The sequence below is a fragment of the Caretta caretta genome, chromosome 16 (assembly GCF_965140235.1).
Source record: "Caretta caretta isolate rCarCar2 chromosome 16, rCarCar1.hap1, whole genome shotgun sequence".
NCBI lineage: Eukaryota > Metazoa > Chordata > Testudines > Cheloniidae > Caretta > Caretta caretta.
In genome coordinates this window covers 17,010,696-17,023,423 of record NC_134221.1, presented here as the reverse complement: position 1 = coordinate 17,023,423, position 12,728 = coordinate 17,010,696, and the positions used below count along the sequence as shown (strand labels likewise).

The following is a 12,728-nucleotide window of genomic DNA, read 5'->3' as shown; positions in this document are numbered from 1 at the left end:
ACATGCCACCCTCCCCTTGCTATGCCACATGGGGCATGCCAGCTGTCCCTGGCCACGTGCCGCCCAGGGGAGTTGCCCTCCCCTTCTCTCTGTCTCTCACACAAGAAGGGTGCGGGGAAGAGACAGGGCCAGATGATGAGGCATGTGAGCTCAGGAGTGAGCGAGGAGGAAGAGTGGGTGACTGAAGGAGGAAAGGGTGGAGGACAGGGTGGGATGGGGTGGCAGTGGGGGTGGGGCGAGGGGGATGATTATTTCCCTGTCACTTTTTCACATTTCCTGGCCCCAGCCAGCTTCCTCTTCTGGGGCACTCAGCCGCTCACCCACAGGCACAGATTGCACTGGTTAAGCAAGGCTTTGAGCTGCCTCCTCGCATCTCTCGCTCTCTTTCGCTTTCATTCGACTTTGTTCCTGCTTGTCCCTTTGAGACAATCCCAAGCTAGCAGCAGCCCAGAAAGCTGCAGAGGCATCACACCCCCTGGGGACGGTGGCTCCTGCAGCCCGCGCTGCCCATCCACTGGAGAGACGAGGACAGTCGCCCCCATGGACGCCAGCGTACAGAAACCGCTCCTGGGAGCGCCCAGCTCAGCGTATCAGACCTTCCCTCAGAGGGATGCCCACCAGCTGGACCGGGAATACATCAGGTAGGAGCTGGGCTCGCCCGGCTGCGCTCTTTGCCTGGGGGCAGGGGTCTGACTGATGGGAGCCCGGCTGTGGCCATTGCTCTCCGACAGGAGCATGTAGGAGTGACACACCTGTACTGGGGCTGCTCCTCTCCCCGCCTGTGCCCATTTCAGTGGGGTTGGAAGAAAGGCCTCATCTACTCCTCACTGTCCAGGACCATTATTGAGTCATCGGTATTCAGGTGGCACCCGGAGCCCCGGGCAGGACCCGGAGCCCTGCTGTGCCAGGCGCTGTACGCACACACTGAGAACCAGGCCCTGCCACACACAGCTCGCTGTTTAGTTTAAGACCAGAAGCAATGACTGAGTGTAACAGGTGCAGCTGGTTCAAACTGGCACTGCTCCCCTGGTATCGACAAGGCTATGCTGGGAATGCTGCGGGGGGGCGAGATGAACTGCAAGGCGCTCACACGCTGTCCTGGGCTACCAACATGCACAGCTAGATGGCCCTGAATGGCCGGGACACCCCTCTGTCTGGCCCCACTGCAACAGGCCCTGTGCCCACAGGGAGGTCAGAGCCTAGCAGTCAGCGCCCAGAGCTCTGTTCCGCGGCTGGCTCTTGCTCAGATGAGCCAGACACCAGGACTGCTGGCTTTGCCGGGCTGGTGGGGCTCAATGCTAAGCGCACTGGGGGTGCGTGGGCTTGTGTGTGTGGAGGGGGTAGGGCTATAGGGAGAGGAAGGATTGTCCAGTGGTTAGGGATGTAGCCTAGGACCTGGGTTCAAGTCCCTGCTATGCCACAGACATCCTGTGTGACTTTGGGCAGGTCACTTCGCCTCTCTCTGCCTCAGCTGCCCGTCAGCACAACAGGGATGAAAGCCCTGCCCTGCTTCCCGGGGCGGGTGAGGGGGGCTGTGAAGATGCCGACACTAAGGACTGTGAGGCGCTCACACACGACAGTAATGGGGGCCAGATAAGCGTCTCTGGGCACGTCTACACAGTACCAACAGACCCACAGCAGCAAGGCTCTGCACCTGGGTCCACTGACTCCGGCTTGCTGGGCTCGCGCCCTGGCTCTGAAACCCCCCGCGGAGGGGAGGCTCTCAGAGCCCGAATGATTACACTGCGAGTTGTAACTCCCCAGCACCAGCCCTGGGTGCTGAGACTCGCTACCACGGGGAGGGTAAGCTGGGCAGATGTGTGCTTTGGCCTGGGGTGGGACGCTGGTTTGGGTCCCGCTCTGGGAGAGTGACAGCTTTGTGTTCTGTGACTGCACGGCCCCTACCCAGGGTGCGCCTGGGCACTGGAACTAATACTAAACAAGGATTTACCAGCTTTCAAAAGGTAAACTGCCCCCAGACAGCCCTCTCCCCAGCTGCCAAGGGCTAAAGGGAGCGGAGGAACTGCAGTGCACCACATGGAGGCAGCCCCACCACCACTTCTGCATTCTTCAGCCTCGGGTACCTTAGGGTTCCTGGAACCTGAAAATCAGGTTTAAAGACCTCACTGACTTTGGAAGGACTCATATTTCACAGCCCTACCTGCCTGAAGTCTCCAGCTGCCCCCCTCCCCACCCTTATAACCCACAAGGTCCCGGTCTCCCACTCACAACGGGACAGCTTAAAGGGGGGACACTTACACATGGGTCCATTATGTAGAAGGGACTACAGTTATGCATTAATAATAATGTTGTGTATAACGCGCCCCCATCCCCAGGCGCCGCTCAGGGCTCCACACAGCAAAAAGGCCATTGACAAGCCCATTCCACCCACATGCTCCAGAATCTGTAACCAACAAAATCAAGGAGGGCTGGAAAAGAGGGGCCCAAAGGTAAAGCAGGGGTTGGGGGTGGGGCAATAGAAGTGCCTGGGAGCCTAGGGAGGAAAATCCTTTGGGATAAATAGGGCTTGATCTCATTCTTTATTCTGTCGAGAGCAATGTTAGCTTAATACACCCACAACCACCCCCACCCCCAAACACCCTGTCCTCTCTTCCCTGCTCCATCTCTTGTCCTATCTTTCTTCCACAGAACCCTTCAAAACAAGCGGCTCTTTCTAGCAGCTTTCGCTGCCGTCCTGGGGAACTTCAATTTTGGGTACGCGCTGGTTTACACATCCCCTGTGATCCCTGCCTTGGAAACATCCAACATCCCCGCCTTGAAAATCACCCGGGTGGAGGAATCCTGGTTTGGGGTAAGAAGTGGCGAGTCACCCCGCTGAGGGGAACAGCACACACATGGCAGCCAAGCTGCGAGAGGCGATTTATGCCGATCCCGTGCTGGGAGATGCTGGGTTAAAGAGCCCTGCATTTCCACACGGGACTAGTCGGTCCCAACCAGAGACTCCTTGAAGGGCCTGTTTTTCAGAGGGTGGGTGCTCAGCACTCTCTGGAAATCAGGCTCCCTTTTTAGGGATCTCAAGTTGGGCCCCCCAAAAAAGTGAGACCCCCCACAGTCACCAGGCGCTTTTGAAACCATAGGCCCAGGTGACTGTGAAAGGGCAAAATGTGCGTATGTCGCTCCAGGGTGCCACCAGGTGGCTGGTGATGGCAGGGCTCTGACGGGGGAAGGAATGGAATGGCGGTCAAGGTGGGAGGAAACTTCCAGGGCTCTGGCTAGGATACACAGGAAGGCCCGAACGAGGGTTGGTAGGAGACAGCAGCTCCACCAGAGAGAGGTTTGCAAATCTGACAGTGACTCAGAGCCAGGCTGCTGGGAATCCACGGGAGTTTTGCCATTCCGGTCACTCGGGCCAGGCCGTCCCCCCCCCCGACTTGCCGTGGGAGGGCACAGAGCCGCCATGTACCTCCCACGCACCCTCCTTTTGCAGTCCGTGTTCACGCTGGGAGCTGCCGCCGGAGGCCTCAGCGCCATGCTCCTGAATGACCGCCTGGGTCGGAAGCTGAGCATCATGTTCTCAGCCGTCCCTTCTGCTGTCGGATACGCCTTCATGGGCAGTGCCCAGGGAGTCTGGATGCTGCTGCTGGGGCGGCTGCTGACGGGCTACGCAGGCGGCGTGACGGCGGCATCCATACCGGTAACGAAGCGTCAATGAGTTAACAGGGCAACGGCTCATTGCCTCTCCCCCTCTGCTCCTCCCTCCCTGGGGCATTAGCCGAGGTAGCAAGTTCGTCCACGGGCTGGAGACGGGGCTCCACATTTAATCCGCTGTCGAGGTTACCCCAGCCAGGCCTTGGGACTTGGGGTGCAATAACCAGGCCCTACTGCTGCTATAGTAATTGACGGCCTTGAACGTCACAGCAGGGTCAGGTGCCTGCTCGGGGCTGGCATTGGGACACAGGTGACTTCCCTTGCCGGGCACCGAACCCGCAGTGCCCTGTTACTCGGTGGCGATTGGGCAGCCTGTGTGCAATGAGCTGGGTGCTTCTCCCAGGGATGCCCCTCCTGGCAATCGCTGCAGAGAAGTCAAGCATTGAATGGGCCTGACCACTGAGCTAGGATACAGAGGGACCTAGACAAATTGGAGGATTGGGCCAAAAGAAATCTGATGAGGTTCAATAAGGATAAGTGCAGGGTCCTGCACTTAGGACGGAAGAACCCAATGCACAGCTAGAGGCTAGGGACCGAATGGCTAGGCAGTAGTTCTGCGGAAAAGGACCTAGGGGTGACAGCGGACGAGAAGCTGGATATGAGTCAGCAGTGTGCCCTTGTTGCCAAGAAGGCCAATGGCATTTTGGGATGTATAAGTAGGGGCATACCCAGCAGATGGAGGGACGCGATCGTTCCCCTCTATTCGACATTGGTGAGGCCTCATCTGGAGTACTGTGTCCAGTTTTGGGCCCCACACTTCAAGAAGGATGTGGATAAATTGGAGAGAGTCCAGCGAAGGGCAACAAAAATGATTAGGGATCTGGAACACATGACTTATGAGGAGAGGCTGAGGGAACTGGGATTGTTTAGTCTGCAGAAGAGAAGAATGAGGGGGGATTTGATAGCTGCTTTCAACTACCTGAAAGGGGGTTCCAAAGAGGATGGATCTAGACTGTTCTCAGTGGTAGCAGATGACAGAACAAGGAGTAATGGTCTCAAGTTGCAGTGGGGGAGGTTTAGGTTGGATATTAGGAAAAACTTCTTCACTAGGAGGGTGGTGAAACACTGGAATGCATTACCTAGGGAGGTGGTGGAATCTCCTTCCTTAGAAGTTTTTAAGGTCAGGCTTGACAAAGCCCTGGCTGGGATGATTTAGTTGGGAATTGGTCCTGCTTTGAGCAGGGGGTTGGACTAGATGACCTCCTGAGGTCCCTTCCAACCCTGATATTCTATGATTCTATGACTTGCCCAGTTGGTTCCTCCAGCTCTGGGGGAGGCGCAGGGAGGCAGGGAGGGGGGCAGTTTCTGTGCTCTGGCTAAGGAGAGAACTAAGGCCCTGAAAGCTGTCAGTTGGCACCTTTCTGCACCACTAGATACCCACGCCCACAGGAAGAAGTGAAGAGCTGGTCTTTGCCCTGTGCTGCCGTCCTCACCACAGTTACTTCCTCCTACATGCAGGATGCATTGACAGTAATATCAGCCCAGGGTGGCTCAAAATAGGGAAGACAGAAATTGGGCAAGACTGAAAATAACCAGGCTGTGGCCTTGCTCCGTTTCTTGCCCTGACAACAGAGACGACTCATTTAGAACAGGTTTCAGAGTAGCAGCCGTGTTAGTCTGTATCCGCAAAAAGAAAAGGAGGACTTGTGGCACCTTAGAGACTAACAAATTTGTTAGTCTCTAAGGTGCCACAAGTCCTCCTTTTCTTTTTTCATTTAGAACAGTGCTCCTGCTTTCCCACTGGCTTTTCCCAGGACGCCCCTGGCAGGCACGCTGCAGAGTTTGGGAAGTGACACACACCCCTTCCTGCCCTGTAACCACAGTGTTACTCTCTTCTAGGTCTATATTTCCGAGATCTCTCACCCTGGGGTCAGAGGAGCTTTGGGCGCCTGCCCTCAGATCATGGCTGTCCTTGGCTCCCTCATCCTGTATGCACTGGGCAAGTACACACCACAGAGTCTGTTTTCCTTTCGTATTTTGAGGGGTCACTGGGCAAATCATGAATATGTGAATGAAAAGAGGCAGAACCTAGTGGAAACTCCAGGAGGAGCTAGGATGACCACCCAGCTAAGGTCACCACAAGGGATGAGCGTGCATTGCAGTAGCATCTTGGCAGGAGACTGTTGAGTCTTGACTCTTCACTCTACAGAAGAGACCTGGGAAAACCGCAGCGGTCAGATGGGTACAGATAATGACCACATGCCCAGTGTGGGTAGATTTGCAGCAATTAAGTTGGTACTACAATGACTGGGCACCTCAGTCCCGGCGTCATCAAGAACGAAGAAAGGTTATTTCCACCACTGTGTGCAGCCCAGAACAGCTGGCCATGGGGGAACTCTTCTCCATTTCTATTGAGTGCTGCCAGCTGCTGGAGGCAGGACACCACATTCAATGGGCCCCTGGTCTGTTGGGAGGGCTGGGATGGGGTCCTGCAGAGAAAGGAAGGTCTAGCCAGCGGCCGTCTAGCTAGAGTGGGTTGAAACTTTTCCATTGAAACACTTTTTCTAATGGAAAATGGCTTTTCCAAACAGGATTTTTCATGAAAAATGGCCATTGTATCCCAAATTTTGATGCTTTTGTTGAAAAACAAAAAAAAAATTTCAATAGCTGAAAATGTTTAGTTTTTTTGACGAAAACAAACAAAAAATGATTTTTTTAATGAAACCCATTTTTTTATTTGAATCAAAACTTTTGGGGGGAGGGAAGGGGTGGGGAGATCATTTCCTGGGCAGCCCTGCCTTTAACATCCTGCCGCTGCTTCCTGCAGGCCTGAAGCTCTCCTGGCGCTGGCTGGCCGTGGCTGGGGAGGTGCCGGTTCTCACTATGATCATCCTGCTCTGCTTCATGCCCAACTCGCCCCGTTTCCTCATCTCGAAGGGGAAGAACGACGAGGCGGTCGGGGTGCTGCGCTGGCTCCGGGGACAGAACACGGATTTCCGCCGGGAATTTGAGCAAATCAAAGAAAGCGTGAGGCAACAGGTGCGGTGGGATGGGGCCACTGCACTGGGGCATGCTGGGAATTCATACAAAAAAACATTAGAAACACAGCCTCCTTTCCCCCCCTCCAGCTCCCATGGACTGTAAGCATTACCCTGTGTGCCTGACTGGGAGAAGCAGAGTGGCCCAAAGTATGGGGCCTCAGGACAATTGGGTTCTGTTTCCAGCCCTGCCACACACTTGCTGTGTGACCTTGGGCACATCACCTTCCCCTCTCTAACAGCGTAATGAGACTTCCCCACCACTGAGCAGAGCTTGGAGACCGAGGGATGAAAACGACCTGGGATTTCTCACCATTCACCTGCTCTGTTCTTTACATGCCAGATCTGGCCCCATGAGTGCAAACGCGTGTTTACCTTTCCGCTCTCTGTCTGTGTGTCTAGACTTCTCTGTCTGTGTGTCTAGACTTCCCCACCGAGCAGAGCTTGGAGACCGAGGGATGAAAACGACCCGGGATTTCTCACCATTCACCTGCTCTGTTCTTTACGTGCCAGATCTGGCCCCATGAGTGCAAACGCGTGTTTACCTTTCCGCGCTCTGTCTGTGTGTCTAGAGCAGACGGATTTCCTGCGCGGAGATCAAGGACCCATTCATTTACAAGCCAATCCTGATCGCGGTGCTAATGAGGTTCCTGCAGCAGCTCTCAGGCGTCACCCCCATCCTGGTGTATTTGCAGTCGATATTTCAGAGCACAGCTGTGATACTGGTAAGTCCCACAAGGGACCTGACCTTCCACCTCCGGTCAATCATATGAGAACCCAGACAGCGTTTTGACTTTCAGCTAAAGCGTCGGGCAGTGGCCCCACTGCAGGAGACTGAACCCGATAGCCCCGCTCTTCAGAGCTGCTCTGATCCATCCTATGGCTCTTTGCTCCATGGCCTAGGTATTCAAGTGACTAGTGATTCTGGAGGCTCAACCTGAGACAGCTTAAAGGGGGCTGGTTGTACAGAAGGCACCCGCCCCCGGAAAACCAGGCCCCTCTAAGGAGTCTCAGGTAGGGCACCAATAAATTGAGATGCTCAGAATCACTAGTCACTTTGCAAACTGTAGGCCCAGCATGTGTCATCTTCTGTCCCTACCCTCCAGTCATTCTGAGCCTGGAGAGGCTCCACAGGTCATCCCCAATGGCACAGGATGGACCGGGCGGTGAGGGGCATGTGGGTTCTAGTCAACACAAAGTATTTGTTCTGGGGTATTGGCCAATGCTCCCCAAAGCTGTGCCCTACCTTGGGGGCAGGACGGCTTCCCCGTTCAGCCACCTCAGTCTGCTACAGAACATTTTAATGGCATTAGTGCTGATGTCCCAGTTCCAGTCAGGTGCATTCTGCCCAGGAAAACGTCCGTGGCAATTGCCGGGTGCCTGCATCAAACCCAACTCATGGGCAGGGCTGAAGAGAGATTCCCCTTTGCTGCTCTGTCCAATGCTGGGTTGGACAGGACGTGGTTCTCTGACTCACACCACCCTGCCCATCGCGGAGGCCCTCTTCACTCCTCCTGCCAAGCCTTCCACCTCTCTCCTCTTTGCTCCCCGCATGCACTGGGTTGGGGAAGAGCAAAGGCAAGAGTTAAAGGCAAAAAACCTATTATCCCTGTAGAGCAAACATACACCAAGCGGAGCCTCCTCTTTGTGCACTGCAGTCAGGGAGAGAGGGAGACCCCAGGCTTCCAAGGGGGAGTTGTCTCTGGCCATGTCTGGCCCCCTGCTGTCCCAAAGCCATGGCCATAAACGGTGGACTCCATGATTGCCAATGGAAATTCACTCACAGAACATGGGGGACAGAACTTGGGACCTTCAGCTTCAAAGTCCCAGGCTTCTAGCATTGGAGCTAATGGCAAAATTCCTAGGAGGATGTGGGTGACAGCCCCATACTCCAGCAGATCTGATGTGCCAGCCATTGGTGGGCGACAGTGGGACACAGACACACACACTAGTCGTACTTTACCCCAGGCAGTTGGCAGCCTGGTTTATTAGATCTAACTAAAGGGACCATTCTTCTGTGGCTTTCACAGAAGTAACAGTAGCTAAGTTCCATGGCTACGACTGAAGGTGATGCAAGCAGGAACCTGTACTGCCTCAGATCTTGCTTCTCGCTTTCCTACTATTTGATTATTTGTTTGTTTTTACTGTAGAAGCCGGAGTACGATGCAGCTATCGTAGGGGGAGTTCGCTTGGCATCTGTGCTCATCGCCGCCGTCTCTATGGACAAAGCTGGGAGGAAAATTCTTCTCTTCGTATCAGGTATGTCTAGCCCCAAATTCCAGAGAGTTTTATCTCCCGGGGTGCTGGGCGAATGCTAATTCATGCGATGGTACAACCGTGGGGTGCTCCAGTGGCTCGTTTCCTTTGGAGCAGAGGGGGACAACACAGCTCACCAATGGGTCTGACTCCCGATCTCAGGCCTGTGTAAACCAGGAGGCATAACTCCATGGAACTCGCTGGAGCTCCACGGGGAGAAAACTGGGCCTCACCTCTTCATTTCACCTTTTTGTTTCTTTATTCTCGCTCTCTGTTAACAGCTGGGATCATGTTTGCCTCAAACCTGATCCTGGGGCTCTACATCCACTACATGTCGCTGCCTTCTCACAACTCTACCATGGCCGTCATTAATGGAACCCTAGTGAATCCAGAAAGCCTTACTGCAGAGCCCTCCAGCTACATCACCCTCATCCCTCTGGTGGCTACCATGCTCTTTATAATGGGTATGAACAGAAGCTACAATCCATATTCCAGCTGCAGAGGTGTCCCCCGTCCGGGACTAACCATCCTGGGCCGGTGTGATATGAGCTGGGGAGGTTCCACGCTGGGGCAGGGACTGGGGCAGGAATGAAATGTTTCTCGGGAAAAACAGTGTTTATGTGGAGACCCTCAGAGGTCTGGGGTGTTGGAACCAACGGCATAGGCAGAGGAGGGGATCAGAGGCACAGTGAATGTATTTGTCACATGAATATCACCACCACTTAGGGGGCTGTAATCAGCAAGGGCTGGATGTGAAGATGGATCCCTCACTTTGAAGACCGGCTAGTCTTGGTAGAGTGCTGGTTGAAACGGAAATAGGAGCAGTCATGGGTCAGGGATTGGCAGGGAACTTTTCCACTCCCTACCCACTATGGTCCTCTGCTTTTCCCCTGATCTCTCCCTTTTCTCCCACCAGGTTATGCCATGGGCTGGGGTCCCATCACCTGGTTGCTGATGTCAGAGATCCTCCCTCTGAAGGCCCGTGGGGTGGCGTCAGGCCTCTGTGTCCTCGTGAGCTGGCTCACGGCCTTTGCGCTGACTAGATTCTTCCTGCTGGTCGTGGTGGGTACAGCTCGTGGCGGCACGCGGAGGTTGACCTGAGGGAGGCCTTCGGGGGTTGGCTCTTTATTTATTTATTTAGTATCATTTTTCTAACTGGTGCTAGGCCCTCCAAGGCTGCCACCCCATGGGAGCAATATGGCAGAGACAGCCAATCCTGTCAGGGACGCGGACAAGGGACACCGCTCTTGGAAGGCAGCACAGTCAGGAGAGCTGTAGCACAAAGATGAGACCTATTTTATCCAGGCATTGGTAGCTCACCAATGCCCGCTCACACCATTTTATCGCAACTCTTGCGATATTTGGTGTTTTGCTTAAAGCCCCAGCTCCTGGAGTCAGGTGATGACCTGAGACTCTCAGCTTTCTTTTGTTTTTTAAAGTATATTTCTAGCCCTCATGATTGCAGTGCAAAAGCTTGAAACCATGACCCGAGTGCGACTTTGAGGCCCAGACACCAGAAGGCAATAGAAAGAACCTGAAAATCATTGTTATTTTTTTAAATCTCTTGATTCAGGCCCCAAAATATCATACCTGGGGTTGGCATTACGAGCTTCCTCCAGAACTTCAGACACATGAACACTTAGTTGGCCCACATATGACTTTCCACCAGGAGGTCTCCAAATGTCTTGCAAAGGAAAGTCAGTGTCACTGTCTCCATTTTACAGATGGAGAAGCAGCAAGTGGAAGCTCAGGGTCACACTTCAGAGCTGGGAATACAACCCAGCTGTTTTGACTCCCTGCCTGGTGATTTATCCACTGGACCACACTGCCTCCCATTAGCCCCTTCCATCCAAGGCACACTAAGCATATTAATGAAACAAGCCTCACTGTCTCCACATTAGAGGGGGAAACTTGGATGCAGAGAGATTAGGTGACCTGTGCAGGCCCACACACCAATTTAGTGGCCGAGCTGTGAACCAGCCTCATATCTCCTGCCCCCACATCCCCACGCCCGTGCCTTAACCCCAAGACTATCCTTAGGTCTGTAAGAACAGTCATACTGGGTCAGACCAACAGTCCATCTTGCCTAGTATCCTGTCTTCTGACAGTGGCTGGTGCCAGATGCTTCAGAGGGAGTGAACAGAACAGGGGAATTCTGAGTGATCTATCCCCTGCTGTCTAGTCCCAGCTTGTGGCAGGGAGAGGTTTAGGAACACCCGGAGCAGGAGGTGCTTCCCAGACCATTTTGGCTAATAGCCACTGATGGACCTATCCTCCGTGAACTTCTCTCATTCTTTTTTGAACCCAGTTGTACTTTCGCCCTATACAACATCCCCTAGCAATGAGTTCCACAGGTTCACTGTGCATTATGTTCCTCTCCATGTATGATGTCTGAGGACACAGAGGGAAGGTGTCGACTTACCGCTTCCCTTCATTTTCCCCGGTATTTTGCTAACCCACTCTTTCAATGGCTCTCGGCTCCCGAGTCACGCGGGCATTTGTCCTATTTTCCAGCAAGACTTCGGCCTTGAAGTCCCGTTCCTGTTCTTTGCGGTCATCTGCGCAGGGAACCTCATCTTCACAGGTTGCTGTGTCCCAGAGACCAAAGGCCGATCCCTGGAGCAAATCGAATCCTACTTCAGGACTGGGCGGAGATCCTTTATGAGGAACCACATATGAGGATCCTTTAGGAGCACCACCCTTCAGCTGAGCTTTCAAAACAAAATCTGACATGCAAGGGCACAAGAAAATTTTTGTGCTGGCATTTTCTCTGTGCCAATAAGGTGTGCATACATCAGGCATGCAGGCTTGTTGGTGACTTGTTGGTGACTGTCTAATTTTGGATGGAACCATTGTCTTTGAGAATCACACACTGAAATTTCACTTCCTTTTCATGAGTCACTCAACACTAGTCTAAGGGACCTTTGGTCTCTGGACAGAATGTTAACGACCTGGAATTTCTATCTGTGCTGCTAATTTTAACCTACATAACAATACCAGCTCCAACACAGTACTGGATGTAAAGAGAGCTCCTTAAAGACAAACAAACAAGAGTCTGTGGACCAGAGAAAACCAGCAGTTTCTTAACACAGCCTGTAAGAGCAAAGCAGCCCAGGGGAAGCAGGATTTGAAACAAGAGCTTACATTGTCGGCCACTGCCCAAGGTGGGCTGGCAAAGGCCCCTCATGAATTGTAACAATAAAGTGGTTTTGACGCCAATGATCGTGGGCCATGAGACATCACGTTGATTTGTAAGGAAAGGCTCTAACACTCCAGGGCAGCACCCTGCACTGCGGGAGACCATGGTGTCCTGATGACCCCTCCCAATGCACAGCTCCCAGACACACACCAGGGAAATGCCCGTTCTTTTGTGCAGCGTCACTTGGAGTCTTACAAGCACAGTGATTTCAAAAAAGGCAGCAAGAGAGAGAGTTTTTCATATAAAAAGCTGCCACATTTTATTGCTAAAAATGCACATTACACCAGATGCCTAATAAACAGGAGTGAGACCAAATGCAGTCCACACAGAAAGGACCCTTAGAACAGAACAAAGAAAGGGAATAGAAACAAAAACTAAGAGCTAGTGCAGCTGCCCTACTGCAGGAAGACACATTAGGTGCAGACAATACTTTTGCTGTAGCTACAGACAGGTCCTTCTCCTGCCAGGGATTGTTCTAACAAAGTGGGCATGAGAGCTGGTTTTCTTCCCATGTTCAGCCACTGAAGGAGGCAGGGGAACGCCTCTCTTGGAGATGTGTTGGCCCTCCCATCTTTGAGATTTCAGCTACACATGGTTAGCAACACCTTGCCACCACCATCCTCAGC

General features: G+C 53.3%; 1 protein-coding gene across 1 annotated transcript; it reads left to right on the top strand.

Moving 5' to 3' along the window:
- Positions 1-313: 313 nt before the first annotated feature.
- Positions 314-12,131, top strand: SLC2A6 (solute carrier family 2 member 6). The gene is made up of 10 exons (XM_048822954.2): positions 314-641; positions 2,650-2,812; positions 3,449-3,655; positions 5,509-5,608; positions 6,437-6,648; positions 7,220-7,372; positions 8,798-8,906; positions 9,185-9,367; positions 9,820-9,965; positions 11,418-12,131. Exons 1-10 carry the CDS (start codon positions 541-543, stop codon positions 11,580-11,582), a joined length of 1,539 nt encoding a protein of 512 aa, XP_048678911.1. The 5' UTR covers positions 314-540; the 3' UTR covers positions 11,583-12,131.
- Positions 12,132-12,728: the final 597 nt, after the last annotated feature.

Bases quoted from the DNA above. Each gene is read 5' to 3' on its own strand.
- SLC2A6 (XM_048822954.2), top strand. From the start codon at position 541: ATGGACGCCAGCGTACAGAAACCGCTCCTGGGAGCGCCCAGCTCAGCG. The intron at 7,373-8,797 runs GTAAGTCCCACA...TTTTTACTGTAG, and splicing joins AGAGCACAGCTGTGATACTG to AAGCCGGAGTACGATGCAGC. The intron at 9,368-9,819 runs GTATGAACAGAA...TTCTCCCACCAG, and splicing joins TACCATGCTCTTTATAATGG to GTTATGCCATGGGCTGGGGT.